The sequence below is a fragment of the Alligator mississippiensis genome, chromosome 11, assembly GCF_030867095.1.
Source record: "Alligator mississippiensis isolate rAllMis1 chromosome 11, rAllMis1, whole genome shotgun sequence".
Taxonomy (NCBI): domain Eukaryota; kingdom Metazoa; phylum Chordata; order Crocodylia; family Alligatoridae; genus Alligator; species Alligator mississippiensis.
The window spans coordinates 32249671-32272351 of record NC_081834.1 but is presented as its reverse complement, the minus strand read 5'-3'; the positions used below and the strand labels follow the sequence as shown (position 1 = coordinate 32272351).

General features: G+C 43.8%; 1 protein-coding gene across 3 annotated transcripts in view; it reads left to right on the top strand.

The window, feature by feature from the left end:
- The window catches only part of TLN2 (talin 2), a 391556-nt gene that overhangs the window by 276337 nt on the left and 92538 nt on the right, over positions 1-22681 (top strand). For all 3 annotated transcript variants that reach the window (XM_059714785.1, XM_059714786.1, XM_059714784.1), the window contains exons 32-39: positions 3509-3602; positions 11688-11777; positions 14038-14160; positions 15354-15497; positions 15707-15868; positions 19760-19900; positions 20666-20847; positions 21999-22131. In XM_059714785.1, the coding sequence (XP_059570768.1) occupies positions 3509-3602; positions 11688-11777; positions 14038-14160; positions 15354-15497; positions 15707-15868; positions 19760-19900; positions 20666-20847; positions 21999-22131 (1069 nt within the window). The remainder of the gene's footprint in view (positions 1-3508; positions 3603-11687; positions 11778-14037; positions 14161-15353; positions 15498-15706; positions 15869-19759; positions 19901-20665; positions 20848-21998; positions 22132-22681) is intronic.

The window sequence follows — 22681 nt, the reverse complement described above, 5'->3', positions numbered from 1 at the left end:
ATTCATTGTTGCAGCTTTGCGCTGGTCAGTATATGAATTAAAATAGATGTTAGAGGACAACTAACACAGCATCAATCTTACCACAAATGAGACACAGTGGTGCCCTTCTCAAATCTTCTGTGGCATTATAAATACAATGGTTGTGGTGAATTTTTTCTTTGCAGCGGGATAATCAGGGTCAAGTATTTTTATTCTGTCTCTGAGAAAATTGGGGGGGTGAAAAGAAACAGCTCTCCTTCCGCCTGATGTATAACTGGATGTTGTTCTCCTTTTGCCCTAATCTTTTTAGATGGCACAAAGCTTGATCTTGTTTCTTTTTCCTCCTGCTTTCTTTAAGGCTTTGTCACTTTCTGAGAGCTGAAATTTTATTGTTGGAACCATTTTTCTGAGGTTTTTTCCTGACTAGCACTTAGCTATAGCAACTGCCAAATGCAATAAGGGATCCAAGAAATCATATGCAGCACTTAACAAAAGCAAATGTTCTTAGATGTCTTCTAAAATCCTAGCTAAGCCTCTTCTCTTCTGCTAATGCTATTTTTGCAGTCATACTCACTGGTTCTTGATGCCACAGCAAGAGAGCTTCTGGTTGTTTTGTACTAAGTGTGTGACCATTGCTGGGTTTACTTCTGGATGCAGGTAGTTCATGAGCAGTATGATTCACATGGCCATTTCACACCATCTTCAGCATCTGTTCTTAAAACCAGCAGATGTCTGACCTTTCAAATCTGTCATCTTCTGCAATCACTGGTGTTTCCTTATAATAGTATGCCTTACCTCCCTGAGGTTGGAAAGGAAGGAAGAAGAAACCACTAGGTTAAGTTTCTCTTGGAGCTGTCAAACATCAATTTTTTGCCATCTGTTAGAGTCTCTTAATCAACAGATGTGTCTAATGTTCAGAAGTCACTGCAGGGTTTAAGAGAACCCTTAGTTTCTATCATGCCATGAGCAGATGATGCATTTAAGACTTAAATAACCAGTTAACCGTGTCTTAAGTAGTAACCTGGCCACACATTCATGCAATTAATGATGCAATACAACAGGGAAAAAGCCACAAAATTATACAAAATACGTCTAATAATTTTGTGGCTGGTTCCCATTGTGCCTTAAATTGAACATGTGGGCAGTGCACTTCCAGGGATGGGAGCACCAATCAGCTGATTGACACTGCTGATCTCAGGAGCACACTGGAGCCTTGAAGGGTATCAGTGTGCTTATGTGGTTGGGAGGGCTGATCAGCAGACCAGTGCCCACAGCCAGGGCTGTCCTTTGGAGGGCGGCAAATTGGGGCGACTCCCCTGGGCCCCGCGCTTTGTGGGGCCCTCGCAGTGTTAAAGGGGCCTCATACAGGCTGATTTGTCCTAGGCCCTGCATGCCACTATGGTCATCTCTGCCCACAGCCACAGGAGTGAATCAGAACCCTTCAAGACTGCCATGCTTCTGAAGCTGGAAGGGCTGATCAGCTGACTGGTCCTCCCAGTCACAGGCACAAGGGACACCAAACTTGCTACTTGCTGGTACAGGAGGAACCCAGGATCATGATCCCCTATGATTGCCCCCTTCACTGGCAATAGGGAGTGATTGGCTTCTGATTCCCCAGTCCTGCAATTATGCCTCTGTGGTGGGCCAGTAGGGGGTGCTCCTGCATTGAGCCACCCACCTCGTTGCACCTGACCACCTTCCAGGCTCCGAGTGCCTCCCTGGGGGCGCCTCACGTCCGGCTGACCCCCTTCCTAGAGCACAGCCACAAGCCTGGGGGTAATGCTGCCATCACCCAGAGTCTGGACTGATCTAGGACCTGCGCCCTCTGGGAAACACAGGCCTATTAGTCCTTAAGGGTACTTGACCCACTGCAAGAACTTGGGGTGCTTCCCTCAGTCTGAAACACAAATAGTGGTCTCCCTTAGTCAGCTGAACCAAGGGGGGGGACCCCAAGGCATAATCTAGACCCTCCCCCAATAAGTCTCCCATGCTAGGTACAAAAGAGAACTTTATTGGTTACAGGGAGTAGGTTTGGAATAGGGTACAGGGTAGAGCAATATCGAAGAAATCCCTTAGAGAAAAGTGGCATGGTAACCTTTGATCACGCATCTGAGTTACTGCAAGCTATACATCTAGATAGATCTCAGGTAGCTTACTTCCAAGTATCATTCAGAGATAGAGAGTCCCTCTGGAGGCAAGCAGTTCATTGATCATGTGTTTCAAGAGAGAGCAAGTTTCAGATGGTCCAGCTTCTGTCTAAGTTTTCATCATGGGTACTGCCCCTCCTCCTGGGAAGTACTTAACTTATATAGACCTTATGACCTCATGTACCTGGTCCAATGAAGTCCAGCAACTGTTGGCTGCCAGCCAACCAATTTGAAATGCATCACTGGTTGCCAGGTAGACAGGCAGGATCTTTAGCCCCCTCCCAGTCATGTTGGCATTGCTTAGAACAATAGGGAGCTTAAGCCCCAACCCAGGTATGTGATGCTGGCCACGTAGGCAGAGGGAGCAGGTTTCCCCCTTCCTCAGGAATGTATCCAGCTCAGGTTACAACTCAGGGTTACCTAAAGAGATGGGATGTCTGCCCTCTGCAGGGACCATGTTAACCAAATTGTCACAGAGCAGAGTTTTTGGGGAGCAACAGAGGTGGCCTTCTGCCGCAGGCATCTCCAAATTGTGTTCTGCAGGTTAAATAGAGTACCCTGGTTACATTTTGCTAAACTCACGTATTTTTATTTGTTCATAAAATAAACATTTTCAGATATGCATAAGCAGACCATCACAGTCTGCCTCTGGCACGCTGGGAATTTCATCAGTTGTCAAATAACATATCCTGTGAAGTTCCTGGGAACTTTAGGCATGTGCAGTATTTAAAACTATTATACAATGCAGTGCTTTCCCCATTAGGCTCTTATGATAGTAAGGGACATCATAAGGAATCTCCCTGCATCTTAGTTACTACAGTTGGGGTTTTGTAAAAAGATATATATATTTTATATACATTGACTGTGCTTTGCTTGTTAGCCAGGAAGTGAGCAGCATTAGGTATTCAGACATTTCCAAGCATAACAGTTGCTAGTGACATATTTGTGCAGCTAGACTCACTGTTAATAGTGCAATTTCAAACAAACTGTCAATAATTTAGATTTCTAATGCAACAAATACCCTTTATGTATAAATATTGATGTGTGTTGCCAAGAAATGAAGCTCCCACTTGTGGCTCGTATCTGAGTAACAGATCTTGCAGGGAGAGGGTTACATTTCAGATGTGGGCTATTGTAAAAAGTTTCAGTGAGAGCTTTCACTACAAGAGGCTTTCAGCAAGGATTAATACCAATACCCTGTGTCCTCCACATCAAATCCTAGGTAGTTCAGTTATTCTTTAAGTACTAATGTTAAGAAAAATGAAAGAACATATGAGCTTGAAAACTCTTTTCATGGTGTGCAAATAAATTGGGTCAAAACAGAAAAAAGGGAAACTTTGTCCATCTTTAAAAATATGCCTCTTTTTCTTTCCTTCTCTTAGAGCAGTGACCGAGAGTATTAATCAGCTCATCACTCTGTGCACCCAGCAGGCTCCTGGACAGAAGGAATGTGACAACGCTCTCAGGGAACTAGAGGTACGATAAATTTGGTAGTTTCAAGATTACTGCTGAACCATCCTGCAGTTAAATGTTGCTGCCTTTCATGTTTTGCCCATCTGAGTAGCTGCTGTGTCATTGTTTTCCTGCTTGACACTGGTGACAACATTTATTTTTCTCCGACTGTGTCAGGAGGTACACAGGGGCAAACTTCACCCATTTCCACTCACTAGGCTAGAGGCTGACCTTCCTTCATTCCCACTATAGTATGTTTTAGTGGAACTGTAAAGATTTCTGGCTACAGAAACTTGGAGGATGTCCATGTAGGAGGTAAGGAGGGTGCAAGTAAGAGATTTTACACTAAGAAATCACAACCAGCACCACAGTGGCAGATAGTGTGTTTCAAGGAACTATGGAATCTTTGTTTTTTTCCCCTAGCTCCTTGTAACTGGAGAGATTCATGCTATTTAAATGTAGGTTCTTTCTAGTAAAAAGTTTTCAATTTTTTCTTCTGTTAACATGAGAAATCAAAAATCTTTCTTTATCTTGACATAGCTGATACTAGGGGTGTGCAATGCAGGCCATATTCTATTTGGATTCAGCCTGGTTTGGGGGACAGTGATTTGATTGGTTGATTTGGATCACTGTCACGATTTGATTCGTCTGAATTCGAATCTGAAGATTCGATGCCGATTCGGAGAATTAGTGATTCAGTCATAGATGCAGCTTTAAATATTTTTTCTACATACCTCAAGGTACCAGGTGCAGCTTGCGAAAACTGAGCTGATGGGGCAGATGGAGCATCCCACGGGAGCGTGGGGGCGTCCCTTGCATGCTTGGCAGCAGACCCAGAAGTGGACCAGAAGTACTTCCAGTCCACTTCCAGGTCTGCCACCAAGTGTGCGGGAGACACACCCCCCCCATCCACCTGGCTCAGTGATCAGCCACAGGGGGACCCCAGGTGCCCCGCCAGACCCAGGAGGCACCAGTCGAGCCAGGGGTGGAGGGGCAGGGTCCCCCATGCGCTCCATGGTGGACCTAGAAGTGCTTCTGGTCTACTTCCGGGTCTGCCACCAAGTGCGCTGGGGATCCTCCCATGCTCCCGTGGGATGCTCCATCCACCCCACCATCTCCGCATTTACAAGCCACCTGGTACCTTGAGGTATGTAGAAAAGACATTTAAAGCTGTGTCTATGTCCAAATCATAGAATCTCTGAATCGATTGGGAGGGTTCTGATGCGATTTGGAGAGATTAAAGGGTCTCCTGATTCAGCCGCTGAATCTGGTGAATCTAATCAGCGACCGAAGCTTTGCACGGCCGTAGCTGATAAGGAGGGTCTGTCAGTATAAGATGAGTTAGTACTAAGACCTGAGGAGGAATGCCTTGCATTTGAAAGCTTGTCTAACTCTGGACCAACTGTGTAGCTGTTCCAATAAAAGATACCACCCTAAGAAATACTTGCCTGTCACATAATTTATGGATCATCGTGGCTACAATATCACTTTCATGCAACTAATATTCACTGACTTATGTCTTCTGCATAAGTATGCTGTCACTAAGTAGGTTGAGTGCTCTGTGGATACCTAGTTGGCTCTTGTGGAAAAAGCTCCTTAAGTTATGCATCGAAATAGCCAGCACTTCTTCCAAGGCCAGGGACAGACGTCACACATAAGCTGGTTTAAGTGATCAGAAACTGGTTTAACCTATAACAGAACAGATGTTCAGAGCACATAAACCAGTTTGAAAATGGCTGAAACTGGTTTGAGATAAACCTGGTTGAATATAGTATTGGACGTAACTGATTTGGGTCAAACTGATATATACAATGATTCCTCCAGATCCCTTCCTGGTTTAAGTTAAATCAGAGTCCTCCAGCACCCCAGATGCTTAGCAAATCTGGGTGGGGCTCTGCTCTCTGCTCCAGCCTAGCAGGGCTGGCACCACCCCTCTGGTCCCTGGCTGCCAGTCCAGCAGAGACTGCAGGTACAGCAGGTCTGCCTGGCTTCCTCCTGCTCCCCCACCACTCCCTGCTCAAGCAGGGATTCCCCCCTCCCCTCTGCCTTACACAAACACCTCTCAGCATTAAGTGGCATACCTCATGCTGGCTACGGTCCATGCTGTGGGAGACGAGACAAAGGCAGACAGGACAGTGTTGGTTTAGGGCTTTTTGAAGCTAATCAACAGGTAGTTGGTAACAGGTCCTTGGAAAAAGTTGTTTAAGAAGAGCTTGAAATAATGAGAGAAGCTGTTTTGTTTTGTTTGGTGGGGTGACAAATGCTAACAACTGTCTGTGCATCTCCCTGCTGTGTAACTCGATGCTCTGTTATCAACAGCGAGGGGGGGGAACCCCTCCCTAATCAGAGTGTCCTGCTGGGCCCTGGCCACGCCCCCTCCCCTCAGCTCAGCCCTGTGGCGGGAAAGGCAGGTCTGCTCTAGTGCACCCCAGCTTCTAGCCTCAGCCACTGCAGGCACGTGCCAGCATTTCACCCGTCCAGAGGGGATATTTTGATGGTTACAAACTAGTTTAGCCTAGCCAGGTTAGACTAACCTGCAAAGATTGAATCAATTCAGGCTCAGGTGTTTTTGGATGTCTGTGGCTAGCCCAAAAGGCTGAATAAAAGTTAAAGTAAATATGCATTATTTACCATCAATATTTCAAGTGCGTGAAAGTTAAAGGATTGTGTTGTTACTACTTCACTGTTCTGCCATGGAGCACCAGGATCTCATCCCAGGAAGTTTTAACTATAGAAAAAGCATTAATTTCAGTCAAAACAGTTTTTTTTTTTCTCTGAATTCCTGTGCATTAAATACTTCAAAATAATGTGCAAGAGGGAAACGGGAAAAAAAGAGGGGAGCAGAGCAGGTAAATAGTTTTTTCCTATTGGTTTAAAACTGCTATGCTTAAGCAGAACTGATGTGAATATCAGTGTGGTGGGGTTCTCTAGCTGTGTGTTTAGGGCTGATTATTGCTTTCATGTGTTGAGGTTTTCATTTTCCATTGTTGCTCCTGCAAGCAAAACAATTGATAACTGAATTGATTCAGGTATTTTAGATGCCACCCATTTTGGAAAAAGCTAGATGATGATATTACACATGTCAAGTGTTCTGTAGCACAATTCCTGACTCTTTCAAGGGTGAGTGGAATTTTGCACTGAAAACCAAATTCAGCCTGGATGGAAATGGGAGCATCTCACAGTCAAGTCCCAGCTGGGCTCCATTTTGCCCTTAGCTTGTTTTGGAAGCTTATTGTAAGAATTGTTCCAAACTGCAGGGGATCATTTTTCCACACTTCAGAGCTACTGGCATCAAAGTTGTTTAATCCATGGATGCATCATATTCAATGAGAATGAAAATGAGTCTCTAAATCAAAAATGTTATGATACTAGGCTTTGTTTCTTCTGTTTATTCATTATACTGTATAGCAAAGTGACAAATCCGATATCAAATGGTTTTGTATATTTCATGTTGTCAAGAAATAACAAAGCACATTTTGGGTAGCAATAAAGAATGGGAATTGGAAACTTGAGAGCCAACTGGTGGTAAGTATTTTTTTTACTGAGGAAGGGAGAATGGATGCAGAGCTGTCACCTTTTTAGTAACAGGGGGTCTACATGTTCATTAATGTGCTGTAGTTACTGTGCATTAAGTTTAATACTTGGATAACCAAGTACTAAATCAATGCACGGTGTCACGGCAGGGTCCTACAGGAGGGCGGTGATCTCCTTAAGGCCCCCTCTCTCTGTGCCAAGTCGGCCCAAGGGCACCCTCTAATTCTTGCCCGCCACGTCTTTGCTGTTTAAATAAGTTTGGGAAGCTGCCTTATGTCTTCTTGGACATGGTTCATTGTGACTTCTGTCCCCGTGGACTTCCGGGCCCCTCGTGGGTCCCACTGTATGATGGGTGCTTCCTGGGCACCCTAGCCTTATGGGCTATGTGTGGCTCCAACCACCCCTTATACCATGCCCCAGGCCTCGCAGTTGGAATAGACGTTGGTCTGTTACATATACACTCGCCCTCCTCTGGGGCCCCCTCTGCACTGGTGCCCCCTCCTCTGGGGCTCAACATGCCCATACTGGGGCTTCTCCGTAGTGCCCCTCCTGGGGCTGGGGTCTATGCACCCCATACGCTGCGCCCTTACTGGTGCTGGGGTCCCCACGCTACTGTGGGCCCCCTATTAGGCCTCCTCTAACCCCTAGTACCCTCTCCCAAACCACCGGTGATACAACCACAAAGCAAAACGCAAGCCCCTAAGCTACAACATAACTTAAAGCCGCCCGGCTAAATTACATGGCTCAGACATCCTAGAGTTGCCATCCTTTACCCGGCTTGAGCTGTACCTGCAGTCAGGCTTCTCCTCGCATCATTGCTCCAGGAGCTCCTTTCTTTCTGGCTGTTGGCAGGGAACTGCCCTGGCCTGAGCTCCTGGGCTTTATAAGAGCCAGGCCTTGCCCCTTACAGCCAGCTGACCACTGGCAGGTGTGGGTCGTTTGCTGCCTCCATTTGCCCTGGCAACCCGCAGGTGGGCTCCTTATTCCCTGCTAGGGCTTTTTCTCTAGCAGTTTCTCCTCTTTAGGAGCAGAGCACCTCAGTGCTCTGCGACACACGGTAACTGGCGTGACTGCACAGTAGCACTGGTGCATGGGTTTTTACAGATGCTAACTGGGTATTAGCATATTAGCATGGGTTTTTCCCAGCATACTTGTCACAGGATGGATTCCCTAGGGACAGCCATGATGCCCCTAGAGCCCTGTGACTGTGCCAGCTTTGCCCTACAGCACCTATTCTCATCTGCCATATCTTGATGGTTAAGATAATAGATGGTAGATAAGGAGGCTGTCCTCAAGGTGCTATGCAGTCAAGGTCCTGGTGGACCCCACTAAATTGTGTGGGTTCTTAGACCGCTTGCTGGGTCCCTCTCTAAATATGTGCCTCACGGGACACCCCAAGCCTTATGGGCTATATGCATGACTCCAGAACTGCCCCTTTATCATGCCCCATGGCTCACAGATGGTATTCAAACATTGTCCCTCTGAGGCTTTGATCTAGTTCGGCCTCCTGTCATCACTGGGCCCTTGGCCCCTGTCTGCGTGCCGTCACTATCACTGGGCTGTCCGCTGTCTGCAGTCCTGTCTGGTGCTGGGGCACTGCATGGTAGTGTGCCCCGGTGAGGCCTCCTCCTCTCCAATAGCCTCAGCCCGGTCCACCGGATTAAAAGCAACAACACAAATATGAGCCCCTGGGCTACTACATAACAGCAACCACTGAAGGTCACACTCTGTCCCTTTAAGAGGGCCAGTTTCTTCCTCAACAATGTGTGCCTCCTAGCACTGGATACTTTAGGAGCTCCTAAACTTCATTAGTCTCACCAGCAGCAGCACAGGCACCCAGATATCTCCATGGAGCTTTTCTGCACAAACTCTGCACCCCCTGGCAGCTGCCAGGGCCCTAACTGCCTTCAGTCCCAGCTCTGGGACTTGTATGGGCCCAGGACCCTGCCTTCTTCCTGTCAGCTGACCAGGTGCAGGTGCAGGCTAATTCCCTCATTAACCTTCTGCCACAGTAACCTGCATTTGTGGGGTTTCTGCCTAGCTCCTAGGGTCCTCTCTCTCTGCAGTTTCTGCCCTCAAAGGAGCAGGCACCTTAGTGCCCTGCGACAATGCTACTGCACAGTGTTCTTAGGCTACTGCACAGTTAGCACCTCATGTAGATGCACCCAGTAACTCTTCTGAAGAGCATTTGTAAGAAGCCTCAGTAGTAAAAACACACGGGCTTCAGCCTGGCATTTTTACCAGTAAACAGTTTCCTCCTCTCCCTTCCCCCCCAACTTCTAAATTTGAGGTTGCTGTCTACATTAATATTTTATCATAATTTACTGAGTGATTTGTTTTTTTGAGTAGCACAGGCTAAAGAAAGAATAAAGGAGGAAACTTAAGTTTTACGCAGCTCTTCTTTAATTGTTATTCCATAGGAAGCATGCAGACAGAAAAAAGAGCTAGTATGACAGAGAGGGGTAAGGTTGCCAAATAAAATTAAATGGAAAAGGGACCTCAAATATATTTTCCCAGCAGTTATTTTAAATGTACAAATTAAACATGCAGGAGGTCACATCTGCTGAGCGGAACTGCCATTCAGCTTGATGTGGTGGCAAACTCTTATGAGTCCACAGTGTGAATAGCAAGTATTAGCAACACCTTGGCCAAAAGCTTGGATGGCACTTATTTCTTTCTGTATGTAGTTTTAGCCTTTCCTTTTAGTTTTTGCTTCTAAACTAAATAAATATAAATAAAAGTTCAAATAGAAATTAGGTTCACAGTGCAGCTTCTTCCATAAGAAATGGACACAGTAGCAAACTGCTTTCCTGTACCAAGTCATTCTCGAAACAGTAATGTAAGTACTTCTCAGTGGATTTTTTTGACAGTTTGACTAATTAGAGCTGCTCAGGACTAGTCCTCCAAGAGGGTCTAAAAGAAATAGTAAGTATTTGACTGAAGTAGAAAACCAGCCCCACATGAAATAGGCCATGGTGGGCACAGGTAAGATGGCTTGGGCTTACCTTTACCCAAGCCAGAGTTAGATCCCCCACCTCATCTGAAGAAAATAATCCTGTGGGGCATGAGACTAGAACCATGTATGCCGCAGAGTGTGAAGGCAGTATAATTTCAAAGAGTGAGCCAGCTGGGATGAAAGGGCCACCATCAATAAGCTTTAACCATAATGAAAGGAAAATGTTAAATCAAGTCTCTTTGGTTGCCGTTGTTGTTCTTTTTACCTCTGGTTTTCACCTCATTCATTATTTTCCCTACTATCCTCTTCAAAACTTCTTAGTATGATGGGCAGTCTTGTCTTCTGTAGGACTAATGTGCTTTACCTGTAGCTTCAGTATAGTGTCAAAATGCCCTGGGGCCTGCCCTGAAACTCAGGAAAAGATGTGCCTCTCCAGTGAAGATACCTTATTTAACTGTCCCTAGATGATGGGTAGTAACTCTCACCACTTCCTATTTAACAACAGATTTAGCAGTCAGTCTGTGATTCAGTTTGTTCACTTCCTACTATTCTGTCTTCTGTCTGAGAACTCATCTCCTTGGCAGTGAGAATGTGGCTAGAACAAGGTTTGCTCAATAAATCACTGTGTATATGATACTATAGTTCTAAAGGGAATGGAGAAAAAAAGGGAAGGAAATAGCAGCCAAACTGTGTGCTGGATAATATCTCTCATTCACATTTTCTTTTTTAGACACTATAACCTACCTTACCACAAGTGCTATTAAGGTAGAGCTTTAAGGGCTTTTATCTTTAAAAAAGACAATGGACTCTTTGTTGAGTTAAAAAATGATGTAGAGGTTCCACTTCCATGCCTCTTCATATTTCCTCTGTTGGAAAAGCCACACTGTAAATCTTTTAGATGTGGGTTTTTATTAATGTTTGCTACTAATTTCTTGTTACTGTCAGTCAGTAAGACTATAAGAATACCTATGCTGGCTGGTATTCAGGTTCCATTCTTGACTGTGTACTTGAAAACTAACTTTTTATGTTGCTTTTTTTTTAAAGAAAAAAAGATACGTCCCCCATAGGACTGTCTATTCAATGAGAAGCCTATATACAGATGTATTGATTCCTTTAAAAGTATGCGAATTAGTGTTCTCCTTTGCACGGTCCTGTACTATATTTCCATGGTACAAACTGACCCTCTCCCAAAAAAGGACATTTCTCACTTATTTCTATCTATAATTTTAGTATTTTCCATTACACTGGCAGGTTCTGTTGACAGTAATAAAGAAAGGCAAGCAGAGGCCACACTTATATATTTAGCTAGTGGCTGGTTGTGTTTTTTAGCCAGTAGTCAGCAAGATGTGACAGCTTTTCAAATCACTTCCTTCCCAGGAAGATTTTAAAAGCTCCTGTTCAGATGAAAAAAGAAAGTCTAAATTTTGCTGAAAACAAATAGTAAGTGATTGTGTCATATATCTACATATACATGAATGAACTACAGTGACTGAGAATAGGGTTTTTTTGCTTGTTGGTGGTGAGCCAGGTAGATGCATTTCCTGGTTTAAAAAAGATGATGGTGCGTTTGTCTGGCTCAGTTCTGAGGTACTTCAGTAACCCAATTCTTGTCTTTTCAGACAGTTAAGGGAATGCTGGATAATCCCAATGAGCCTGTAAGCGACCTCTCGTATTTTGATTGCATTGAGGGTGTAATGGAAAACTCCAAGGTAATTCTCTCCTTCTACTTCGATATGTATGGTTTATGAACAAGTATTCATTAATTAAAGTACCCTTAAGCTTATGAAATTCATTGGAAACAGTTTTCAATCTGCACCTGGAAAAGGCATTAAATTCCCAGGTAAAACTCTCCTTGAAGGAGCTCTGAGTGATCCAAAAGTGTAACAAACCACTCCAGCTTTATCCATGTTTCATCCAAGGTCAATATTATGGGGATTTAGCAAATTTGTTTGGCTACAGGGATCACGTAACAGCTGCAGCACCATCCTGGTCAGCAGCTTTCCCTTCCCTTTTGACACAGCTAAAATGTACATTAGTCCATACCCTTTATTGATCTGAAGTCCTGCTGGCTTGGTAGAGCATCCTGTATCTTGCAGTGTGTCTTGTACTCTTATGATATGTTTGACTGTGGTCATGAGAAAAGTGCCCAAACATATCCAAGTAAGTAGCGGTGAGGAAACATCATTGTACGTCTTTGTGCAAAACGAACAGGAGAAATGTTTGTACATTTCAAATACTTAAGTAGGGTGATAATTGTTAACTTACTTTAAAACATTGTATGTCTTGGGACTAAACAATAAAATAATCTAATGTACAGAATTAACTTTTGTTCTCTTTAAAAAAAATAGCTCTCAAAAATAGCTTTGTCCAGCTTTGTCTACTGGACTAAATCTATATCCCAGCTGTGGTTTAACTTGCATTGAAATGAGGTGTTTTTTCTAGTTCTGGTCTGTAGTGGATCAGTAGTTCTACACTTGTTAAATTAATAAAGGGACACAACAGCTACAAAAGCTGTTTCAAAAGCTGTTTACAGTGAAGATCTAACTACATTCTAAAATCTTTACCTGAAAGTTTCTTTACCTTCACTGTGACCTCTTGATAATTTGATGTATTACATTTGTCTTAAATTCCTCGTTAATTATAAAAGAATGAGGAAGCCACGTGCACTGGAATATGGGCTTACTTTGCTTGGGTGATTTATTGTAGTCCAGTTTTATTCTGAGCTTCTTGGTTAGGGAAGGAAGAAAGATCCAACTTCAGTGAGATAAACTCTAAGGCTAGGGACAGACATTACACACAAACCAGTTTAAATGATTAGAAACTGGTTCAAACCTGTAACAAAACAGTTGTTCAGAGCACATAAACCAGTTTGAAAATGGCTGAAACCATTTTGAGATAAACCTGGTTGAATGTAGTATCAGATGTAACTGATTTGAGTCAGACCAGTTTATGCAATGTCTGTCCCAGACCCCTTCCTCATTTAAGTTAAATCAGAGTCCTCCAGCACCCTAGATGCTTTGCAACTCTGGGTGGGGCTCTGCATTCTGCTCCAGCCTAGCAGGGCTGGCCCCTCCCCTCTGGTCCCTGGCTGCCCCTCCAGCAGAGACTGCAGGTACAGCAGGTCTGCCTGGCTTCCTCCTGCTCCCCCACCACTCTGTGCTCAAGCAGAGATTCTTCCCTCACACCTGCCTTACACAGACATGTCTCAGCATTAGCTAGCACACCACATACTAGCTACAGTCTGTGCTGTGGGAGATGAGACAAAGGCAGACAGGACGGTGTTGGTTTAGGGCTTTTTGGAACTAATCAACAGGTAGCTGGTAATATCCCTCTGTTCCTTCCTTTGGAAAAAGTTGTTTAAGAAGAGCTTGAAATAATGAGAGAAGCTGTTTCATTTCATTTTGTTTCGTTTCGTTGTGTTTGATGGGGTGATAAATGCTAACAGCTCTCTGTGTAACTCAATGCTCTGTTATCAACAGTGGAGGGGGGCCCTCCCTAATCAAAGTGTCCTGTCAAGGCCTGGCCACCCCCCCCCCCAGCTCAGCACTTTGGAAGTGAAAGGAGGTCTGCTCTATCGCCCCCAGGGTTCTAGCCTGAGCCACTCCAGGCATGTGCTTCTATTTCTTCAGTCCAGAGGGGATGTCTCGATGGTTACAAACTGGTTTAGCCTTGGCAGGTTAGACTAACCTGCAAAGATTGAATCAATTCAGGCTCAGGCTTTTTGAATGTCTGTCCCTAGCCTAAGTTGCGTTCTGACCACGAAGTACTTCAGTAGCCAAGACACAAGTCCCTTTCCCTTGCATTTCAGTAAGTAGTCTCAAGCAGACAAGATCCAGAGCATGTTCAGTGTGTCTGTGCTGAGTAGATGCCACTGCTGCATTATGCAGTCCAGAAAAACTTAGAAAATGCTTTTTCTACATAAAGAAAAATAGAATAGGAGAACTTACCTTATTTTTTTTTACTTTAAAGGTTCTCGGAGAGTCAATGGCAGGCATTTCTCAGAATGCCAAAACTGGGGACCTGCTAGTTTTTGGAGAATGTGTTGGAGTTGCTTCCAAGGCTCTTTGTGGTCTCACAGAGGCTGCAGCCCAGGTAACCCACTTGTTCATAGGAACTGTAAAACACAGGAATCTGTCCTGTATTACTGTATATTATATGTGCAACTGTAAGAGCCAAAGCGTGGCTGTAGACATGCAGGAAAGCTGTACTGTACTGCAGTACTCCAGAGTGCTGTAATTACAGCTAGAGCTGGAATCTGCTAACTAGCTTGCTCCAGCAGCCTCCACATCTCACGTCTCAGTATCCCTGCACTTCAGAATGGTGTCAGGGGTGCTTTAACTAAAATTCGTTCAATGAGCTGTAGTTAAAGTGCCCCCGTCACCATTCTGAAGTTCAGGGATGCTGATACATAAGATGCTGTGGGTACTTTAATTAGAGCAGCTCTCAGAACCACTCTAATTAGAGCACTCCCCTCCCCCCCCACCTCAGCAGCACATGTAAAAACACCCAAGTAAACCAAATATTTGCATTGTATGGCATTTCTCATCTTCCAAAAGAGGAACAGCCATCAGCTAATAAGCCAGTGCAGCGTGTTTATCAAGAAGGGAATACACCCTTTTGTCTCTTAAAAAAATCACAGAGTAAACTTTAACATGTCTGCAATTCAGACCACATCCTCAAACTGTGTATCTCACTCCATTTTAAGATAAGCAAAGAGATTACTATAGATCTCTTTTAGATCACTTCCATTGCTTTAATAGGTTTTGAATAGCTAATCAAAGCATAAGCTATTGAGAATGTATGAGCTGGTCTTAACGCTGTTGGATTGGCATGCGGAAATTATACCTTAAATTGGTGCGTTTCCCAAGCTATTGAGCTGCTCCCCCTTGTGACCAAATGCTGTATTGCCGTTTCAATAAATGAGCCAGTTATGAAAGACTTTTCCATGCAGCAGTTTGCAATGTCAAGAGAGATGAAAACTAGAGTATCTCTAGACAGCATTGTATTACTCTGTATAGACATGCCCCAGGTGTCTGCCCCCTTTGCAGATTTTTTTGAGCAGGGTTTTTTGTCTAATTAGATTTCTCAAATCAAATTATAACAAGCTCTGCTTTTTACATCATACTGCAGACCTGTTAACAGGCATTTTTAATAGCAACTTTGCTACATGATTTCTGAGTAACACCTGACCACTCTGATCAGTGGCACCTTCCTGTCTCTTGTTAAGAGCTAAAATGAATTTAGCATCTTCACTGAGATTTGATTTTTTTCCCCTCCCTTTCTAGGCTGCCTATCTAGTGGGCATCTCAGATCCCAACAGTCAGGCTGGGCAGCAGGGACTTGTTGATCCTATTCAGTTTGCCAGGGCCAACCAGGCAATCCAGATGGCATGTCAGAATCTGGTGGATCCAGCAAGCAGTCCATCACAGGTAACTCTGTCCAGAGGTTTGTAATGAGACTTTCTCTGAGATTTGTTAGGACCAAATTGATTTGCTTTTTACTGATAATCAGCATGGGGAAGCACTCAGTATAAGAGCATAGCATGTGTTTGAACCACAGTTTTCAGAACAATGATGCAATTAACTATCCTGTTCTTATGTCCTGTTCTATACCTCTCATGGCCATCTGTGTTTTTCAGGTTTTGTCAGCTGCTACAATAGTGGCCAAACATACATCTGCTTTGTGTAATGCTTGCCGTATTGCTTCATCAAAGACTGCCAACCCTGTTGCCAAGAGACATTTTGTGCAATCTGCCAAGGAAGTTGCAAATAGCACTGCTAACCTGGTCAAAACTATCAAGGTACATGATAGTATTTCTTGTACCTTTATTTTTTTAAATTTAATTTTTTTCAATATTATTGTTATGAAGGTACCTTAAACTAATATAGTTATTCCCATGTGAGAAGAGGAATAAACTGTCTTGGAATTATCCACATAAATCTATATTAAAGATTTGTCATTAAGGTTGCAAAGTTAAATCCTCAAAAAATAGGAAATACAAAAATTAAGCATCCTTGTGCTCAGGGGTGGATCTAGGATTTGGCAAAGTGGGGCGTGGAAGCCTCTTCCCCCCTGCACTCCTATCCACCCACCCATGCAGGCAGGCAGAGCTTCTGGGGATTTTTTGAAGCCCACTCCAACAAAACTGTGTGGGTGCTGGGCTCAGCTTTTAGGAAATTCTACAAGACCTCTTTTAAATAAGGAATCTTTATACTAATATAGCAACATAGATTTTTTACCATTAAAACTGTAGAAGAAAAAATTAAGAAAGTACAAGTGCTGTGAGCTGACACTTAGGATCAAATTTGGAATAGATTTAAAAGCAGATGAGGAAAATATGCGTATTGCTCAGAATTCTAAGGAAAAGGGGCAAGGGGTATTACCATATTTACCTGAATATAAGACTATCCTGAATTTAACATGACCTCCCAATAATTAGCTTCTATACACAGAAATGTATAAATTTATCATAATTTTGTATGGACTCTTACTTATTGGAGGATCATCTTAAATTTGTCCTCCTCTCTACTGCAAGAGAGGGGGACAGTAACGGAGCAGGTGGTGGGTGGATAGACAGTGGGGGAAGCAGTAGTGGGGAGTACTGGGGCTGGCAATGGGGAGTGGTGGGGGACAGGCAGTCTGCAGGCAGGTGGTAAGGCAGGCAGTAGGGGAGCCACATGGTAGGGCAGGCAATGGAGGAAGCATTGGGGGGCAGGGAGTAGCAAGGCAGGTGGTAGGGGGCAGGCAGTGAGAGGGGGAAGAGGTCGGGGGCCTGGGGTTAGTAACAGGCCTGCTGCCTGTCTTCCCACACCACCACCACCACCACCACTTATACCCCCCCTACTGTGCTTTCCCCTCACAGCCTTAGGCCCTTGATACCCCTGCCCCCTCCTCTTCCCCCCCCATCCATGCTGCTACTTTCCCCCACAGTCTTGGGTCCTCACCACCCTTTCCTCCCATCTCCTCCCTCCATGAAGTTTCTAACCCTGCACTTGCTCCCTCCATTCCTTTCCCCCCACCTTACATTGACAGGCTGTGTCCCTGCGGCAGCCTGGGACACTAAGCATGGCTCCAGCCCAGCCCTCTAGTAGTGGCATGGAGCCAGCACTGCTGCTACAAGGCTGGGCTGGAGCATAATGTGCCCCATGCTCCAGGCTGCAGCAAAGATAGAGCCTGCTGGTGCAGAGCAAAGGTGAGGAGGAGTGTGGCAGAGGGGGAGAAGCAGCACAGGGGGGAGACTGGGACTGGAGGCTGCAGGAGAAAAGCAGCAGGGAGGTGGGGTGCAGAGGCAGTGGGGGGCAGGCAACAGTTGTGGCTCTGGCTCCAGTTTCAGCAGCTGCCTGCCCCCTGCCACCTTGTGCTCAATTGTAAAGTGAGAGGCTTTTTTCCTTGTGTTAAATGGGGGGGAAAAACCTCATCTTCTAATCAAGTAAATATGGTATATAGAGATGACCTATTGACTTTGATTAAGAGACTACTGTTGATGGAAAATAAATATCTGTCTTTATGTATATTTTTAGGGGATTGGTTGTATCTTTAAATCTTAAATTTGTTATTATTGAGTTGGATTAATTAATAAATAAAAAATTTTAAATAGGAGAAAAAATAATAACGCTGCTATTTCAAAAGTGGGCCAAGTCTAAATTTTTTCCTGCATATTAAAAAGATGGCCTGTACAACTGCCTGTTAATACTCTGATATAGAGTTAAGGAATGATTGGATCCCCTGAGGATTTGGCATATTTATTGCAAATAATACTCAGATTTGACTTTATTTTGTGCCTGAAATCTTGTCCAGTATCTCTCCCAACTATACAGTTGGCCCAGATGTATACAATAGTGATAAAAAATTATCACAAAATAAACCCTTGCCTAGTATACATTTTCAGGACTATCATGATTGCAGTAACACTCCAGTACTAGTGCTTAGACTTGTTATAGAATCAAAATCTGCAAATGAAAAATATTGCTGACTGACCTTTTTTTGAACTACCTGATTTCTGTTAGGAAGTAGTTTCTCTCTTTGAGAGGGAATGAAACTTGTAAGGGATATTGGGATCCTGAATTCAAATTCCTTTGTGGAAACCATTAGCTGCATAATTCCTGGAAAACCAGCTGTTCTCCTGGGGCATGAAAGTTCTGTTATATTACTCAGAAGGTGCTTCCAAGTTGAGCTATTTTCTGTGAGATTCTGAAAGAGATTAAGTCATTTGTATGAAAATGAGGTAATAACAGTTATGAAGGTGAGTGTCTGGATTAGAGATTTTAGCTGACATGAAAAAGATCAACTTTTAGCCACTTCCACCTCTGTGGACTTGAGGTGTTGAGACATGATTTATGAGCATTATCAAATAACTTATTTTAAGCTCCTTTTCTGGCTTGTGTAGCAGTTATTTCTCATTTTGGGGTTAGTAGTATGGCTGTGTGAAGCTTTGGGGAGTAATTTGATTTGAAGGAGATTCGGCCTGATTCAGTGGCCGAATCTCCAAATCCAAATTGCATCAGGGGACCAATTTAAAGGTCCAAATCGATTCAAAGCTCTCCGAATCTTCAAAAGATTTAGAGAGCTTTGATGATTCGGGCAGTCCCTGGTGGCTGCAGCAGGGAGCTGCAGCCTACTCAGAGCTGGTAAGTACTAGGGGCGGGGGAGGAGGGGTTGGGGGAGGGGGGGGGGGACCATGGGAGGCCCCCTGTCAGCCCCCCCCAACCTGCTCCCCCAGCCCCCCGAACTCTCACCAGCACCCCCAGCCCCCCCATGGCTGCCGCACCCACCCCAGCTCCCCGTGTTTAACAAAAAGCCCTGGTGCTCACTGGGTGCTGCCAGGTCAGGGGGCAATCCCCACTGCCCCATGCTGCATGGGGGGCTCTGCATGAGACCCCTGACCCCCCACCTCACTCCCTGAGCCCCCCCACGGGTGTCCCACCTGGGCTAGCTCTGGCCCTTTAAGGAAAAAAAAACTGGAGAATAGCCCTGGGACTCACCGCTCCTGCAGCGGCCTCGGGGCTTTGGGGTGCTCATGCAGAGCCCTTCACATGACGCAGGGCAGTGTGGGGCAGCAGGGATTGCCCCCTACTGGCAGGAACAATGAGTGCGGGGCTTTTCTCATTTGTTTTTTTTTTCTTAAAGGGCCAGAGCTGGTCTGGGAGGGGCATCCGTGGGGGGCCTGGGAGAGCGAGGAGGAGGGGGGCTCATGCAGAGCCCACCACACAGCGTGGGGCAGTGGAGGGGCAGCGGGAATTGCTCCCCTCCGCCTGGCAGCACCCGGTGAGCCAGGGCTTTTTTTTTTCCAAAGAGCCCGGAGCTGGGGCAGGCGGGGCAGCCATAGCCAGGTTGGGGGGGGATGAGCCTGGCTGATTTGGAAGTTCAGCACCAGCCGAATCGCCAATCAAATCACTGTCCCCTGAATCAGCCGAATCCGAAGCGAATATTAGCCTCTTTGCACACGCCTAGTTAATAATCACCTGAGTAAGTGAAGAAACATACTGCATTAAATGACATTTTGAAAGGTTATATCAAAGATCAGCCTTGTTTCTGAAGTATCTTTGCATATCTCCAATGTATATGTACATAAACATGTAAGTTTGAAAAATAACAATGAATTAAACCTCCCTTCTTCAGTGTGTGATTTTTGTTCTGAAGCTTTGCGGAGTGGCCGTCCAAACCAAAATATAACTGCTGTCTTCTTTGCCAGGCTCTGGATGGTGATTTCTCCGAAGATAACCGAAACAAGTGTAGAATTGCAACTGCTCCTTTGATTGAAGCTGTGGAAAATCTGACAGCATTTGCTTCAAATCCAGAATTTGTCAGCATACCAGCCCAGATCAGTGCTGAGGTAGGAAAGGAGTTGTATTTCTGCCCACAAGACAGGTTTGCTTTTAAAATACTGTTTGTTTTCTTTAAACATACAGTTAATCTTGTATGATAAAAAAAAATATCTCTTAATCTGATTTTAAAATTAACTCAGGACTTAATGTTCCAAATCAGGAAAAAAAAAAGTAAATCTAAAGTAACTAGAGATTAACAGGACATCAGACATTATAGTGTGTATTTCTTACTGACAAGTGCTGTGTTCAAGATGCTTTATTTCCTTACAAGAATTGTAAATTGTTTTAAAACTTTACCATGATTGAAAGGCAGGTGAAGTCTCTCATTGCTGGCAGTTTCCATTCCTGGAATTTTCTAATGTAGAATGATTATTGTTATGACAGCTTTACCCTCCTTCACTTAACTGAGCTTGAATCTTGCACAATTAAGACAAATCTTACAGTGTTGCAGGAATATAATGCATTTAGTCTCTGGTTATAAGCTAGCAGTGTGGTACTTGTGTCAGCTACTCCTCGTCATTTGGGAAAGTCTGAAAACGGAAAAGTCTGCCCTTTTCCAATGGCAGCATTTTAATTCAGATTTGTGTTGGCTTATCTGTGCTGACATCTCTTCCCTACTAGTGCAGAAGCGATGACTAGATAGATCACCATTATATTCCTTACTCCATATGTGTCTGTTGTATCAAGAACAAACAAGTCCAAACATCTGTAGCATGTTTTGAAGTAAAGTCTAATGTTCTGCTGCATTTAACTTGCTGCTGTCTTGACCATAGGGATCTCGAGCACAGGAGCCAATTTTGATTTCTGCAAAGACAATGTTGGAGAGTTCATCTTCACTGATCAAAACTGCCCGTTCATTGGCCATCAATCCAAAAGACCCACCTACTTGGTCTGTACTAGCTGGGCATTCGCACACAGTTTCAGATTCTATTAAGAGTCTTATCACCTCTATTAGGTACGTTTTCTGTTGTAGCTTTTTATCATTCATTTCTAAGCCACAATATGCCAAAAAGGTATCCAGAAATAGAGCAAGGAAGAGGGGCATGTCATGGCCCAAGCAACTCTTGCTTTTTCAGTTGTGAAAACAATTCAGGCTGTATCATACACAGGTCCCTCCATTTGTTTTTACATATAATTGTTACTGATGATTGCATAGGTCTGGCTTTTTGCAGAGTTCCTCTTTTAATTCAGTTCAAACAAATGGAGAAGTACTATTACATACATAAATTACGCTGTGTTTAAAATCTGCATACTGGTATTCAAAATATGAAGAATCCATGCACTGATGAGGCTGGTCAGATGTAAGAGTTTGCCTTAAGCTCTGGGTAAGCAAAGTACATGTTTACTCAAAATAGATCCAAATTCACTTGTGCCCTTTTACTGTTGCCTCTGTTTACTTTGTTAGATTGTTGTTGTAAGTACATGTATTTCCTTAATTTTAACAAAGGTCAGATCTTTTTTTTTTTTAACAAAACTTTAAAAACCCATAAAAAAGGAGGGTTACGTTGTGTACTCCTACCCTTACTAGAACCTGAATAAACAACACACTGAGGACCATGGGTCTGATAAATGTTGACCTCTTAAAACATTTATGTTTAAACAACATGCCGCAAATCTAGTAGATAATAGTCACTGAAACTTCTTTTCAATTGAGAATAAAGCCTCACCCTTGAGGAATTCTTCTCAGCTGCATTGCATAAAGTTTGGATATCTCTGGTCATGCACGTTTGTTGCTACTTTAGTGTGAGATTGTGGTGTCTCTTCCTGTTCCACCACTCAAGTCCCATTCCAGGATTATCTTAAGACCTTTTCAATATGAGGTGGGTGGTGCTACTACTTACTCATCTGGGAGAGGATAGTGTTTGTACATCTTTAAACGGTCTCTTCTTTTCCCAAGCCTGCCATTTATTTCCCATAAAATATTCAAAACATCCCATTCTATCTAAGTGTATCAAACCTCTTAGTTACTACAAATATAGGTTTTCTCCCTGCTGCCCTTCTTGTTCCCCATGACTTGCGTGTTTTTAATTAATGAAATATATGTGTTCACATTAATAAATAAGTCTCTCCAACACCCTCAAAATAACTCTATCCTCTTTGTTTCAGGGACAAGGCCCCTGGTCAGAGAGAATGCGATTACTCCATTGATGGAATCAACAGGTGTATCAGAGACATTGAGCAGGCTTCTCTTGCAGCAGTCAGTCAGAACTTGGCTACAAGGGATGACATTTCTGTTGAAGTAAGGAAAGACTACCCTGTAGAAGAGTAGTGTTCACCTTTAGTGACCACACTAGACTTTTCTTGGTAACAAAAATAAATATTGGAGCTGGGAGTTCTGCAGAGGCAGCACAGTCTTCTCCTGAGAGAAGTATTGCCACCAAAGGGTTGTATGGCAAAATCCATGCCGGCTCAATGTATGTTACATTGCTGATATAGGGGTGAGGTAGCATGGGGAGAAACTAATTTCTTGCCTGATCTAGGGTTGCTAATGATCATGTTACAGGACTCTATGGCACAGAAACCATTGCTGAGACAACATAAACTGGAAGTCTTAAGACAAAATACCAATATAGGTATTTAACATTTGCATGTTGGGGAGTGAAGCTTGCTAAATTATAGATAAGAGTGTAAGAGAAGTGTAAAAAAAGTTAATGAGGATTTAGATAATGCGTGGTGAGATTCAGAATAGCACCTCATTATAGGAAGCACCAAGACATTATTTTTAAATGTTTACAGGCAAAAAAACAAACAAACCAGTGATAGATCAAATGCTGTAATTTAGTAGTAAA